The sequence below is a fragment of the Salvelinus sp. IW2-2015 genome, linkage group LG25 (assembly GCF_002910315.2).
Source record: "Salvelinus sp. IW2-2015 linkage group LG25, ASM291031v2, whole genome shotgun sequence".
In the NCBI taxonomy this organism is placed as follows: Eukaryota; Metazoa; Chordata; class Actinopteri; order Salmoniformes; family Salmonidae; genus Salvelinus; species Salvelinus sp. IW2-2015.
In genome coordinates, this window is record NC_036865.1 from 19,573,394 (window position 1) to 19,589,916 (window position 16,523).

Below are 16,523 nucleotides of genomic sequence, written 5' to 3' on the forward strand. Positions count from 1 at the left end.
ATATTCCGTATGGTCCAGTCAGAACTGGTTATTTGATGGCAAAAATAGCCTAACAATGACGGAGTTCTATTAACCTGAGCCGCGGTGCACCGGCCTATGGCCCTTGACATGAACGGGCAAAAGAGGTAATGTTGTCAACAAGGCAGCATGGTGCATCGTCCAAAATCTATTTCCCATAAAATATATATGTTCAAACTAGTTTTCATTGGGACGGCAGATAAAGAGTCTTCATCAAAAGCTGTCGGGCAGAATTCTACTCATTAGGCTGCTTAATCTAGCCTGGCTCAGGCCCGGGAGGCAGCCCGGTTCCAAAACGAATGCAATCACTTTTCAACCATGTAAACTCCTCCCACTGGAGTAACCCGGGCCAGATAATCAAATCCTCCCATTAGCAACGTACATGCCCCGCCCACCTCAGGATTCCCCTGGTCACTTAGGGTCGTAGCCAGGGTTGCCATTTTTCTAGTTTTCCTGTAATTTGGCTACTTACAAAATTATGTCGCGGGTGAAAATGTGTTGGTTGCGGGTTGTTGGTTTTTGGGCTGCTTAGTTCTAAGTTGCACCGCGACCGCCATAGCATTTTTCTTAAAAAATACAAATCTATTTCCCTGTGACCTGCTGCCAGTATACTCCAATGTTGCCCCCAAAATTCTAATGGCCCACCCTGCAAAGGAAGGGCGCCCTGTGTAAAAAATTCCATGAGAAACAGTGACATACACTCTTAATGACCTAAAATTATGAATCCCATATTGGTCTTTCACTGTCAGGCCAAGCCAAGCTGTAAGTGGGCTAATAGTAGGCCTACTATTGAAACAGATAAATGAGACTGTCAACTGAGTTTGAAATTCACAGGTTTCAGATTTTCCCAATTTTTGGGGGGACTCTCAAATTCACACTTTTTTAACAGAAAAACAACTAAATCATATGTTCTAAGTCCATAACAATGCTCAAACCACATCAGGAGACCACTTTTGAGGTCTGGGAAAAATCTAAGAAATGTAGATAGTTACCCTTTAATTCAAGTGTGCAGGCACCTAGCACTGTTATTTGGTTAGCTGTGTTTCTGTTGCACATGAGATGGAATAGGCAAAGGAAATGGACAGGATTGATGCAAATAATCATGGTATCATTCTGACCGGTAGGCATAGGCTTTGTAGCTAGTTAACATTTAATAAGAAGGTTTTGGGGAAAGCCTTTCCATCTACCTGTCATCAGCATTACTATATTTTTCCTATTCCTTAATTGTTTGACACCTGGACGTTTTATTCAATATTATTTCACATTTGGCTATAGGCTTCTTTATAAACGTGGAGGCAATTATTTTTATAAAGATTTACTCATATGCGTTCTCCTGTTCTATTGGTTTTCTTTCATCTTTCTTTCATTGTCTAGCAGCCAAAGGCAATTATCCTAGTCATATTAGCAACCCATGATAATCAAATCCAATTTTATTTGTCACATGTGCCGAACACAACCTGTGAAGACCTTACCGGGAAATGCTTACTTACAAGCCCTTAACCAGCAATGCAGTTTTAAGAAAATTGTGTTATGAAAATATTTACTAAATAAACTAAAGTAAAAAATAAATTAAAAAGTAGCACAATAAAAGAACAATAATGACGTTATATACATGGGGTACCGTGCAGGAGTACAGGTTAGTGGAGGTAATTTGTACATGTAGGTAGGGGTAAAGTGACTATGCAAAGATAATAAACAAGTGGTAACCAGTTTATAATAGCAATAAGGCACCTCTAGGGTTTGTGCTATATGGCCAATATATCATGGCTAATGGCTGTATCCAGGCACTCTGCGTTGCCTCGTACATAAGAACAGCCCTTAGCCATGGTATATTGGCCATATACCATACCCCCTTGTGCCTTATTGCTTAATCATAGCAGTCAAACAAGTTAAATCGACATCCATTGATGGGAAATTATCTGGCGAATTTAATAAAGGCAAATTATCTTTCCTTTGCGACGTATTCAAATTCCTTTATTACGTCATGTCATAGCTAACAATAATATATTTTTTAATGAAAAACAAATTTTGCTTCTAATGTTGTTTCAAGTTAAGTCAATATTCCTTTGCATATGTCCTGATGTTACCATGACAACCACCCCCAAAATTAAAGGAACAGTGACAGGAAATGAGCATTGCATCTGTGTGCTACTTCAGAAGCTACATCAGTGTGAATGTGCAAATCTGATATGGGTAACAAGTAAAACTGAGTGTGGACAACCAGAAAAAAAGATTGGATATAGAAAGAAAATCAGTTTGGGGTTCTTAGGGTTGCTATGTAAACACAGCCTTAGATTGACAGGCAGTGCACTTCAAAATTGACCCACAGGTAACTTGAAATGCTTGAGGGGCGTCTAGAAAGGAATGTTGGCAATTAGCAACACACAACATATTCAAGCAAGTTTTCAAGACATTAAACCTAATAGTGTTATACTGAGTCAGCAAAATCCTGGTTCAACATAATGAGGGTCATTTAGTGATAATGCCTCAAGTTACACCCATAACCAATAATGTGATGTATTCCTTATGCACACGTTCGATAATCACAAATCAGCCAGATCTGTCATTGGTTTTGCAGAAAGTTAGTTTCCAGCAACTATGTTACATTTGATTGATGATAAGTACTTTTAATTGTGTCCTTCAAGAGCAAATTCTTTCCTCAGCTCACCACAAATTGAATGCACAGTATTGCAACAATTGTACCACACCAGAGAAGGCCAGTGGAAAGCTTACAGCTCCATTCTGGGTTATAGTCCCGACTCTTGAGGGATTTGGGAAGAGTGGAGATATAGGCAAGGTTTTTTACACTGTAGTACTTCATGTTCCAAAGCAACTTTGATGCATTTTCCGACAGTCAAACTGAGGGGTCTTACGGGACAACATAGAATTCGTAATCCCCTTCTCCTTGAAAAGAGAGGGAAGTACTGAGAGTGGAGTACAGTTAATTGCATTTTTCTCCGGCATTGCAATGACATGTTACTTCTGACCAGGTTTCCTGTGATAGCTAACTGATCTGACTTAATAAACTATATTAAAGAAAGTTCAATAAAGCTTTAAAATACATTATTTTTATATATTTTTTTATATTCAGCAATGATAAAATAAAATCATGTTACATTCAATATTGATCTCTGACTAGCCTACAGTGCATTCGTAAAGTATTCAGACCTCTTCACTTTTTCCACATTTTGTTACGTTACAGCGTTATTCGAAAATGAATTAAATAAAAAAATGTCCTCATCAATCTACACACAATACCCCATAATGACAAAGCGAAAACAGGTTTTTAGAATTTTTTCCTAATGTATTAAAAATAAAGAACAAAAATACCTTAAGTATTCAGACCCTTTGCTACGAGACTCGAAATTGAGCTCATGTGTCCTTGAGATGTTTCTACATCTTGATTGGAGTCCACCTGTGGTAAATTCAATTGATTGCACATAATTTGGGAAGACACACACCTGTCTATATAAGGTCCCACAGTTGACAGTGCATGTCAGAGCAAAAACCAACATATGAGGTCGAAGGAATTACCCTTAGAGATCCTAGAAAGAATTGTGCCGAGGCACAAATCTGGGGAAGGGTACCAAAACATTTCTGCAGCATTGAAGGTGCCCAAGAACACAGTGAACTCCATCACTCTTAAATGGAAGAACTTTGTAGCCATGAAGACTCTTCCTAGAGCTGGCCGCCCGGCCAAACTGAGCAATCGGGGGAGAAGGTCCCTGGTTAGGGAGGTGACCAAGAACCCGATGGTCACTCTGACAGAGCTCCAGAGTTCCTCTGTGGAGATGGGAGAACCTTCCAGAAGGACAACCATCTCAGCAGCACTCCACCAATCAGGCCATACAGAAGCCACTCCTCAGTAAAAGTCACATGACAGCCTGCTTGGAGTTTTCCAAAAGGCACCTAAAGGACTCTCAGATCATGAGAAACAAGATTCTCTGGTCTGATGAAACCAAGATTGAACTCTTTGGCCTGAATGCCAAGCGTCACGTCTGGCGGAAACCTGGCGCCATCACTGCCATGAAGCATGGTGGTGGCAGAATCATGAGGTGGGGATATTTTTCAGCGGCAGGGACTGGGAGACTAGTCAGGATCGAGAGAAAGATGAATGGAGCAAAGTACAAAGAGATCCTTGATGAAAACCTGCTCCAGGGTGCTCAGGACCTCAGACTGGGGCGAAGGTTTACCTTCCAACAGGACAACAACCCTAAGCACACAGCCAAGACAACGCAGGAGTGGCTTCGGGACAAGTCTCTGAATGTCATTGAGTGGCCCAGCCAGAGCCTGGACTTGAACCCAATCGAACATCTCTGGAGAGACCTGAAAATAGCTGTGCAGGGAAGCTCCCCATCCAACCTGACAGAGCTTAATAGGATCTGCAGAGAAGAATGGGAGAAACTCCCCGAATACAGGTGTGCCAAGCTTGTAGCGTCATACCCAAGAAGACTCAAGGCTGTTATCGCTGCCAAAGGTGCTTCAACAAAGTACTGAGTAAAGGGCCTGAATACTTATGTAAATGTGATATTTCCATTTTTTTGCTTTGTCATTATGGGGTATTGTGTGTAGGTTGATGAGGGGGAAAAAACAATTTAATAAATTTTAGAATAAGGCTGTAACGTCACAAAATGTGGAAAAAGTCAAGCGGTCTGAATACTTTCTGAATGCACTGTATGGAGAAATAATGACGCTTACACAACCAATATCATACAAACGTAGCCTGGGTATCAGTCGGTTTAGATATTCCCCACCTTGTTCTCCGTGTCATATGCATGTTTGGCAGTACAAGGAGTGGAATGTTATCAGAAATTGACTGGTAGCCAGGCTAATACAAACGCATATACTGTAATACCAAAACCAACCAAATCAAGTTCTTACATATGGGCCATATTTAAGGACTTGATTTGTGTCATTTTGATATTACAGTATATGCGTTTCTTCTGGACATGAGGTACCAATGTTAGTTTGGTCTGAAAACCGGCTATGGAGATCTCCATTATGTTGCTGATATGACCCTCCAAAGGTCAAGGGGGAGTGGTGATTGATATTTCAGCAAATGTAGACCTCTTATAACTTTAGCTGGAAAACATACTTACACACTTTTCCCAGCAGCTCTGGGAAGATGACCAAGACTGACACCTTTAGAGAGGCTAAATGTTATCCCTTTCTCGCAGCATCCTCTGTCCACATTCACATTAACAGAGACCTCAAGAGCAGCAACCAGCTGTTCAGTTCCATGAAACCCATCATGGTGAGCGGGTCTGTTGTTGAAAACACAGAAATTCCCCGCAGGGTGAATAAACGCTAGTGTATGCTCTGCCACCAGGTTCCGAGAGCCCGGATTAAAGGGCACAAAGCTCTCACTATGGCTCCTTTCAGAGTCCAATCTGGATTCCTGCTTGGATTAGTTTGAGTTGTTTAGCTCTTACACTAAGGGTGTAATTACACACCCTTAGTATCACATGTAAAAGAAAAAGAAAAGCTATGGCTATCGCATACATTGTTTTAATGTTTTTTTTTTTGTTGGTCCAAATGTGTGAATGTGAATCAGTCATCTCCTGTCCACCCATCCTGAGGCCGAAATCTCCCTGGAGAGTGGAGTCATGAAAAGCTGCTTTCCCCACTGGCTTGAACCACTCCAAACCAGGCAGACTTGACGTTTGGGTGTGGGTGCACAGCCAGGGGGCAAGAGGCGAGCTATTGAGAGAGCTGCTTGAAATTAAATATTTTAAGTTAGATGAACATCTAGTTTAGGGTGCTAAGGGGTAACAGGAGAAAGCTGGGCTATTTATCTAGTATCTCACACACACACAGCGGCTCAAAGGTAGAGGGGATTACTCAACAGTCTGAGTGGTTCTGGTATTGGGAATAACATAGTTCCTCGCCAGAGTGGGATAGCGTTTGACTGAAGCCAGTGTACGATTGAATTGCCCATTGTCCTCTGCTTTTGCTGTGCCACCAAGAAAACACTGGAATGTTTTCAGGACTCAAAGGCTGAGACATTAAGGACATTACACATAATTCTCCTCAAATTAACAGACACACACAGCACATTCACACCTTTGGAAATATAATTTCCAGTCAATTACTTTATTAGTGCTAGAGGTTCATTTTACGTAATATAAGTTCAGCTCAGGATTATGCCAAAAACGAGAAGGACTGAAATTCATTTTACATAACAGTGCATACTTCAGATAAGCCACAGTTATGTGTATTCAATGCTTGTATTAAAATCTAAAATCTGTCAGAATGAGGGATATACACTGAGTGTACAAAACATTAGTAACACCTGCTCTTTCCATGACATATACTGACCAGGTGAAAGCTATGATCCCTTATTGATACTTTTAAAATCCACTTCAATCAGTGTAGACGAAGGGGAGGAGACAGGTCAAAGAAGGATTTTTAAGTCTTGAGACCATTGAGACATGGATTGTGTGTGTGTGCCATTCAGAGGGTGAAAGGGGAAGACAAAATATTTGTGCATTTGAAAGGGGTATAGTAGTAGGTGCCAGGGGCACCGGTATGTGTCAGGAACTGCAACGCTGCTGGATTTTTCACACTCAACCGTTTCCCCATGTGTATCAAGGATGGTTCACCATCCAAAGGACATCTAGTCAACTTTATACAATTGTGAGCAAAAGGGAGGCGTGCGAAGGAAACAGCATGATAAATTGTGTTAATAGGGCGTTGGGCCACCACGAGCAGAACAGCTTCAATGGGTCTGGAACTCTACTGGAGGGATGCGACACCATTCTTCCAAAATAAATCTCATTGTTTGGCGTTTTGTTGGTGGTGGAAAACGCTGTCTCAGGTGCCGCTCCAGAATCTCCCATAAGTGTTCAATTGGGTTGAGATCTGGTGACAGACTGCCATGGCATATGGTTTACATAGTTTTCATTCTCATCAAACCATTTAGTGACCACTCATGCCCTGTGGATGGAGGCATTGTCATCCTATGGTAGTCAAAATGATGGCCTACCCAGCATTTTTTATACATGACCCTAAGCATGATAGGATGTTAATTGCTTAATTCAATTCAGGAACCAAACCTATGCAGAAGCACCTTCTTACAATATACTTTGTATTCCTAATTTACTCAAGCACTTCCATTATTTTGGCAGTTACCTGTATACACTGTCACACAACAACCTCCAGTAAAACATGAACAGTCAAGAGATGCCACATATTGTGCAAAACAAACACTCAAATCAGAATAAATCTTCAAGAGCTTTTAATCATACATAGAAATGTAGTTCAACAGTACCATTCATTTAGAATGTTATAGCAGTATACTTAGTGTAAAGAGAATTATGTTGTTTTCTGACGAGGAATATCCACAGAAATGATAGAAGCTTCTAGAACTACATGAGAGCGAGAGAGACAGAAACGAGTACATGACTACATACATTGTAACACCTCAGACTACATTTTAACACCTCAAATAGGCAACATTTATCTGTGTTTTATGTACCAGTGTCCATCTTCCTTGTTGTGGTTCTTTTGACGAGCAGTGTGGCATTAAAATTCTTTCAAAAAAAACAAAAACATATTTGCGCTAGCTCCCACTGATCATCATCTGGGATACAATACATCTGACTTAAGCGATTCTTACTGGGATGCAACTGCTCAAGTTGCTTTTAAACAAGGGGGGGCACATTAATGCAGTTGAAATGTGGTATTGTAGACATGGAAGGGATCCAACACACCCTGCCCACAAACACCACTACAGACATTACCATACGTGTTGGTCGTCAGCGCCACAATAACAATTCCAATCGGCAACAGTTCTAAGCAAAAACAAATGTACAAGACAAGGTGAACAGATATGGGCCTACAAATCCCAGAAGCGCTGTTAAAGTCAGTCAATTCCTCATAGGACGTCCTGTGTTGCCTCAGGTCTTTTGCCAGCTCATAGAAACTTGCTCTGTGGGGTTTCAACTCCCAGGTTGTCGAAGTAGCGTAGCATGAAATAGCACACATGTTAAGGCTGGGAGGGGGGATGCGCTGCATGCTGCGACATAGCTGCCGGAGAGGACATGGACTGGACCATCGGCTGGGCCGGCGGGGGGAGTGGGTGCAGAGGCTGCGCCCCTGAGTGTGTATTAGGGGAGGGCGGTGGTGTTGGACGTTTGAATTTGTCGGGACTGTTGCTTCTTCTCGGGGAGGGCCTCTGTTTTGAAGAAAAGAGGGAAGACAGATGGAGATGAGAAACATTCTCAGTTAAGTCAATTCTCTTTCAAAATATCCCCTTCTCAAAAGCTTGTACCAAAAAACTTCAATTAAAAACGCAGTCATATCAACGGCACCCATTTCAAACATCAAAACCTGTTTAAAATATACGCTGGGTCTAAATGAATTGTTAACGAAGTTACCATGAAATGTTTACGAGGTTTAATGATTGATTTGTTACATTAAATAATTTAGTAATGACTCAAAAAACATCTGTTTTTAAATCGCCAGTAAGAAACTGCTAGAGAATTGCTAGCTAACTTGTAAGCACAAAAACAGTCAACTTCGGGAGTACAGACCCCAGAAATGGGTTGATCGCCCTCTAGTGGCTAAAGTAAGAACTGTTGAAAATGTACAGTCAAGAGAGAATAAGGGAAAGGGGGATACTTAGTCAGTTGTACAACTGAATGCCTTCAACTGAAATGTGTCTTCCACATTTAACCCAACCTCTCAATCTAATAATTATTCTGTCATGGGAAAGTTTTCTATTTTATTTTTTAAAACAAAGGCATACTAAGACAAAAGAAACGTGACAATGTATCAACTGATAAAAATATATAATTTCCTTCACTGTGTTATTAAAATGCTAGAAGTGAATGCTGGAATTAAACAATTAACTATGCAAATGAGCAAAAGCTGTGTGTTAAGCAAATAGCAGCCAGTCTCTAATAAGCTCCTGTTGTGTTCAGTGATTTAAAGCAAATAAACTCCTGGGCTATTAATTGAAGTTTTACAGTATTTGAAATCGAACACCATCAAATACTTTTCCGTAAACAGTAACCCTCTTGTGTGAGCATTGGCAAGTCAAACAAATTCAAAGTGCTGGCGAATAACTGGTGAACAGACTCTGGCTTTGATGAGTGTCCGGGTGGCTGGCCTGAAGCTCCCAGTCACCACCACTTAGTGCTAATGAGCTCTAGGGTCTTCGTAATGACGGCTGCCACCCAGAAACTAACACACTTCAGAGGCACACGCTGACATACTCATCCCTGGAGCACTCAGTGTTACCATGGAAACACTCAGGAAAAAATAAGAGCGCTTGTCCCTTTTCCTATGGGCGATCGCAAGGAAACTGAAAAATAATTTCAGTTGGAGAAAAAAATCTTCAGTTCAGAGTAATCTCTCTGAGCCCTGACTGAGCTGAAACTGGTTTCAACCCCAGGGTGTTCCTGGTACCTGATGAGAGGAGGGTAAACTCCTGTGTCTCCTTCCAGCAGCCAGTCAGACACATGGAAACAACGTTGGTTAACCTGTCTCCATAACCACAGGGAATGGCTTCACTCTACAGAGACAATGTTGACATTGAGCCGGGAGGAGTCAGCAGCAGAAAGTCACTGATGTAATCACAAGATGTTCTACTCAGTCTCCTACTCAGAACGTTTGTATATTTTAGTGTCCATTTGCAATGAATAATCCATATTGCTCTAGCCTGCTCCCAGGTCTGTCTGTGCAGCAATGGAACAAATGATGGGACATAGTGACCTGCATAGGGAGGTGCGAGGGAACGGAACGTCTTAAAGCCTGTGGTAATGAGAGAGATGGAACGGCAGACACACGCAGGTCCTTCTGGCACTGGGAGAAGACCTGCTGAGTTTAACACAGGCACTGGAAGGACACTTAAAGACAGGCAGGGAGGTCCCACAAGATTGTTACCAATGGTATGAGAAAAGGTCATCTTTGGGCATATAGGCTATGGAACTGAAATATACTACACTGAACAAAAATATAAAAACGCAACATGTAAAGTGTTGGTCCCACGTTTCATGAGCTGAAATAAAATATAGTAGAAATGTTCCATACTCACAAAAAGCTTGTCTTACATTTTGTGCACAAATGTGTTTACATCCTGATTAGTGAGCAATTTCTCCTTTACCAATATAATCCATCCACCTAACAGGTGTGTCATATCAATAAGCTGATTAAACAGCATGGTCATTACACAGGTGCACCTTGTGCTGGGGACAATAAAAGGCCACTCTAAAATGTGCAGTTTTGTCACACAACACAATGCCTCAAGTTGAGGGAGCGTGCAATTGGCATGCTGACTACAGGAAAGTCCACCAGAGCTGTTGCCAGAGAACATAATGTTAATTTCTCTACCATAAGCCGCCTCCATACTTTCAGAGAATTTGGCAGTATGTCCAACCGGGCTCACAACCGCAGACCACTTGTATGGCGTTGTGTGGGCGAGCGGTTTGCTTAAGTCAACGTTGTAAACAGAGTCCCACATGGTGGCTGTGGGGTTATGGTATGGGCAGGTGTAAGCTGATAACACAATTGCATTTTATCGATACCATGAGATCCTGAGGCCCATTGCGAGGCCCATTGTTTAAAGGTATCTGTGACCAACAGATGTATATCTGTATTCCCTGTCATGTGAAATCCATAGATTAGGGCCTAATTTATTTAAATTGACCGATTTCCTAATATGAACTGTAACTCAGTAAAATCAATGCAATTGTTGCATGTTGCAATTATATTTTTGTTCAGTATAAATCAAGAGCATTCTACTACCTTATCAATGGACTTGAGAGTGTCTACATTGTCCATCATAGGTGTATTAAATAGGTTTAGCAATACAAGCACAACGATGCTAGTTGGACAAAATTCTATATGCCGATCGATTAGACGCGATTTGATTTATATAGTCATGTGGAATACCATACAGGCTAGTTATGTCAAATGACTGACACAGGAGCAAACAAATCACAACGTGATCCAGATTAGATAAACACAACAAAGATTAATGGGCCACATACTCCAAGCCCTCCTCCATGTTGTTGGTAGGAGATCAACTAACGCTACATCTCAATGTACACTCCCATGATATCCACAGTCGGGGTATTTTGGGTTAGTGCCATTGAGCCATTTTAGAGGACAACTGGTATTCATCCATCTACACTTCAACCCCATTTATTTTCTTGGCAGTGTCATGGTAAAATCCATGAGAAATAATCTGATACTGAAGATGAATGTATCCCGAGGCACCAAATAACCAGCAGTACTCACAGTCCTGATCAACACCCTAGCCAAACACTAGGTCTATTCACTACAGAACACCCGAACTGCTACACTAGTTCGGGTGTTAGGGCGTAACTTGCCAACCGTGAGACGCTCCTATTCATTTCAATGAAACCTAAGGCATAAGCGTAAAATTACAATCTGGTTCCATTTTCAAGATGTCAACGAGCAGCTCACAACCGAGAACAATAGAATAAAGTGGCTCACCCTCTGCTTGCGCTGCCCAAAAGTAACGCTTAATTATTTATTTTTTTAAACTCCTGCTTTAGCAATGCCCCAGTGTAGTGCCTGTTAGGAGTTAGATTAACATCTCATAAGACACTTAAATAGCACTATTAAGTGCACTGTAAATTAAACCAAACTGGTTCAGATGTCCATTGCTGGTCTTGATAGGTGCGGAGCAGACTTACCGCTACGGCGTGGGAGGCACTTCCATGGACGTGCAGGGCGGGGGCGTTGAAGTGAGCGATGGCAGCTCTGGACAGGGTGGCCGGGGGAGTGAACCCAACTGTGTGACTGCCGTACGACAGACCTGCATAACAGGATGTGCTAGGAGGATCACTCAAAGGAACTTGCTGCTGGCAAAGGATGTCACCGAAACAGACTAATGTCTCCTTCAATTGGTATTAACTTTGGAAACTGTCAAGAAATGTCTGTCATTTTCAGGGAAAACAATGTGGTTAGGGATATACAGTGCATTCGGAAAGTATTCAAACCCCTAGATTTTCACATTTTGTTAAGTTACAGCCTTATTCTAAAATGGATTAAATCGTTTTTTAAAACTCAATCTACACACAATACCCCATAATGACAAAGCAAAAATAGATAAACATTTTTAAATAAATTATAAAAAAATGTCAAACTGAAATATCACATTTACATAAGTATTCAGACCATTTACTCAGTACTCTGTTGAAGCACCTTTGGCAGCGATTACAGCCTTGAGTCTTCTTGGGTATGACGCTATAAGCTTGGCACACCTATATTTGGGGAGTTTCTCCCATTCTTCTCTGCAGATCCTATTAAGCTCTGTCAGGTTGGATGGGGAGCTTCCCTGCGCAGCTATTTTCAGGTCCCTTCAGAGATGTTCGATTGGGTTCAAGTCCAGGCTCTGGCTGGGCCACTCAATGACATTCAGAGACTTGTCCCGAAGCAACTCCTGCATTGTCTTGGCTGTGTGCTTAGTGTTGTTGTCCTGTTGAAAGGCAAACCTTCACCCCAGTCTGGAGCAGGTTTTCAACAAGGATCCATCTGTACTTTGCTCCATTCATCTTTCTCTCGATCCTGACTAGACCCCCAGTCCCTGCCTCTGAAAAACATCCCCACAGCATGATGCTGCCACCACCATGCTTCAGCATAGGGATGGTGCCAGGTTTCCTCAAGACGTAACGCTTGGCATTCAGGCCAAAGGGTTCGATCTTGGTTTCATCAGTCCAGAAAATCTTGTTTCACATGTTCTGAGAGTCCTTTAGGTGCCTTTTGGCAAACTCAAAGTGGGCTGTCATGTGCCTGTTACGGAGGAGTGGCTTCTGTCTGGCCACTAGCAAAAAGGCCTGATTGGTAGAGTGCTACAAAGATGGTTGTCCTTCTGGAAGTTTATCCTATCTCCACAGAGGAACTCTGGAGCTCTGTCAGAGTAACCACCGGGTTCTTGGTCACTTCTCTGGCCAAGGCTCTTTCCCCCCCGAATGCTCAGTTTGGACAGGCAGCCAGCTCTAGGAAATCTTGGCGGTTCCAAACCTCTTCCATTTAAGACTGATGGAGGCCACTGTGTTCTTGGGGAACTTCAATGTTGCAGAACATTTTTAGTACCCTTTCCCAGATCTGTTCCTCGACATAATCCTGTCTCGGAGCTCTACAGACAATTCCTTCGACCTCATGGCTTTGTTTTTGCTCTGACATGCTCTGTCAACTGTGGGACCTTATATAGACAAGTGTGCGCCTTTCCAATCAATTGAATTTACCACAGGTGGACTCCAATCAAGTTGAAGAAGCATCTCAAGGATGATCAATGGAAACAGGATGCACCTGAACTCAATTTCGAGTCTCATTGCAAAGAGCCTGAATACTTATCTAAATAAGGTGTTTTTTATTCCGAATACATTTTTTAAAAATTCTACAAACCCGTTTTCACTTTGTCATTATGGGGTATTGTGTGTAGATTGATGATAATTATTTAATTTTACTTTTTTTTTTTTGTCCATTTTAGAATAAGGCTGTAATGTAACAAAATGTGGAAAAGGTGAAGGGGTATGAATACTTTCCAAAAGCACTGTAAATAGCATTTCATTTCAGGGGATAAGCCATGCGCTACCTGAATCTGTTTACAATTGAATTTAAGAATAGATTTAATATTTTGATAGACCTGTTGACCTGACGTTCAAAACAAGCAGAGACCTTGCAACCGAGACAGGACTTGTACCAAGGGGACCTTAAATTCACCCAATTATCAGTAAGGATCTATCAACCTGTAACAGAGCGTTCCAGAGACACAGCTAGATACAATGTTACTTAATGATTAACGGAATACATCTATTCATATTACAATACAATATACAACAGAGTCAAAGGTGCTCTTTTTGTATGTGGACCTTTCTCTCCTTCACCCAGTGACATAATAGATACTCATAAAACAGAGTGTAGTGGTTATGAGGTGTAGGACATGGGCTATGGACTTCCTGTAACTATACCCTACCTGGTGATATGGGTCGGCTGGAGCTGGGGGAAGGAGTGTATGGGATGGGACTGGACACTGTCCGTGCTCGCAGGCCTTGAGCTGACATCTCATTGAAGTACCTGAAGGGTGAAAAGACCATAGTTTAGACAATTAACTTCTGTCTCTAAATATCACTCCCAAATCCCTTGAGCAATGATTTGCTGTCTGAAACAGAAAGGAAGTGAGAGTGTGGGGTGGGGTTGCTTATAGGATGGTTGGTTATGCATGGCTGACAGTGGAGCAGAGACTAGACATTGGTTGGAGATGGTGAAGTTGGACCAGAGGGTTTTGTGGGTTGTTGTTTCATGTCTACCTCTCGTCGTCCATCTCCAGACTGGACTCGCTCTCAGACAGCTGTCTACACAGGGCTTCACGGCGCTCCATCTCTCTCTGCAGCTTCCTCTGCAGACGGATGTTCTCCTCACGCATGTGCCGCTCCTCCTCAATGTACTGGGCCCGCTTCTCTGTGTCTGGGAGGGGACGGACAAATAATGTTGAATCAAAAACCAATGCAACACCATTACACAACAACGAGTCATTACACAACAATGTATTTTTCTGAGAGAGCAAAGATGCAACAGTATTTTCCAAAAGTACAAGTCTATGCTCTTTATTGCTGTAGTACAGCAGCTATTGCACCTAAATAGGTCAAGTCTGGTCTCTAATAACAGAGGTTTCTGGTATTTAAGTCCATGATTTCATCAGCTTGTTAGTATTTTGGTCCAAGAGCTTTAGACAGAATAGATTGATATGACAGCTCCCTCTGGTGGCCAAATATATAAAAAGAGCATCCTTCTGCTGAACTCATCTCCCGAGGCCAGTGTTCCCCAACAGCACACATTTGTTGTTGTTGACTGATGATTAGTTGACAAGTTGAATCAGGTGTGCTTGCCTAGGGCTAAAACAAAATGGGGTACTGTTGAGGATACACAAGGACTGGAGTTGGGAAAACACTGCCCTAAGCCAGGGGTATGCAAATAGATTCAGCCACGGGCTGATATTTGTCAGAGCGAATGGTCGGGGGGCCAGAACACAATTATAATAATCTGTACATGGAATATTTACCACAACTAAGCCCAAAAATAGATTGTATTTCATATATTGATTACATTGCAACAAGATCACTCGCTGGCCAGTTTTGGCCTGTTGCTGACCCCTGTCCTAGGCCAACAGGTTGCCTCCCACAATGTAAACAATGTTCCATGCCGTTGGCCTAGGTCTAGGATTTCTGAGACTCTGGACCGGTCAACTACTAAAACAGAGTTAGGTTTCACTGAGAAAGTTAAGGATATTTGAGAAGAAATGACAGATCTGCGCAGAGATAATATCAAGGGATTGAAAAAGAGCTTGATTATGGTCTACTTGGAACCTGCCGTTGGAAATGTGAGTGCCTGTTCGGTCTGAGGGTGAAACTGTGCATGTCCACATTTGTTTGAGTGATAATATTACCACCGTTCCCAAATTGAACATGCAGCTGTAAAGAGGAGCACTCTACCGTGACCCACTACCACTGTTGTTCTAAGATCACATGGTACAGCAACTCCACCGCCAACTCCATCACTAAGACACGGGCAGTACAGGAGCATCAGAGACATTCATCTCTGTTTCAGTTGTTAATGTTTTATTTCACTTGGTCCCCCCACCCAACAGACTTTTACTCTGCCCCCCACCCCAACGACATTCATCTCTGTTTCAGTTGTTAATGTTTTATTTCACTTGGTCCCCCCACCCAACAGACTTTTACTCTGCCCCCCACCCCAACGACATTCATCTCTGTTTCAGTTGTTAATGTTTTATTTCACTTGGTCCACCCAACAGACTTTTACTCTGCCCCCACCCCAACGACATTCATCTCTGTTTCAGTTGTTAATGTTTTATTTCACTTGGTCCCCCACCCAACAGACTTTTACTCTGCCCCCCACCCCAACGACATTCATCTCTGTTTCAGTTGTTAATGTTTTATTCACTTGGTCCCCCACCCAACAGACTTTTACTCTGCCCCCACCCAACGACATTCATCTCTGTTTCAGTTGTTAATGTTTTATTTCACTTGGTCCCCCACCCAACAGACTTTTACTCTGCCCCCACCCCAACGACATTCATCTCTGTTTCAGTTGTTAATGTTTTATTTCACTTGGTCCCCCCACCCAACAGACTTTTACTCTGCCCCCACCCCAACGACATTCATCTCTGTTTCAGTTGTTAATGTTTTATTTCACTTGGTCCCCCACCCAACAGACTTTTACTCTGCCCCCCACCCCAACGACATTCATCTCTGTTTCAGTTGTTAATGTTTTATTTCACTTGGTCCCCCCACCCAACAGACTTTTACTCTGCCCACCCAACGACATTCATCTCTGTTTCAGTTGTTAATGTTTTATTTCACTTGGTCCCCCACCCAACAGACTTTTACTCTGCCCCCACCCCAACGACATTCATCTCTGTTTCAGTTGTTAATGTTTTATTTCACTTGGTCCCACCCCCACACCACCTGCAATCACACCTGCAAACCATGTCCATGTGACTATTAAAC

The 16,523-nt window shown here is 42.2% G+C and overlaps 1 protein-coding gene across 1 annotated transcript in view; it reads right to left on the minus strand.

Moving 5' to 3' along the window:
* Window positions 1–7,238: 7,238 nt before the first annotated feature.
* LOC111951834 (coiled-coil domain-containing protein 6) overlaps window positions 7,239–16,523 on the minus strand; it is a 22,956-nt gene continuing 13,671 nt past the window's right edge. Inside the window, exons 6-9 of the mRNA XM_023970076.2 lie at window positions 14,304–14,460; window positions 13,970–14,070; window positions 11,685–11,806; window positions 7,239–8,194 (exon numbers count right to left, since the gene is read on the minus strand). Of these exons, the coding sequence (XP_023825844.1) occupies window positions 8,006–8,194; window positions 11,685–11,806; window positions 13,970–14,070; window positions 14,304–14,460 (569 nt within the window). The 3' untranslated portion in view covers window positions 7,239–8,005. The remainder of the gene's footprint in view (window positions 8,195–11,684; window positions 11,807–13,969; window positions 14,071–14,303; window positions 14,461–16,523) is intronic.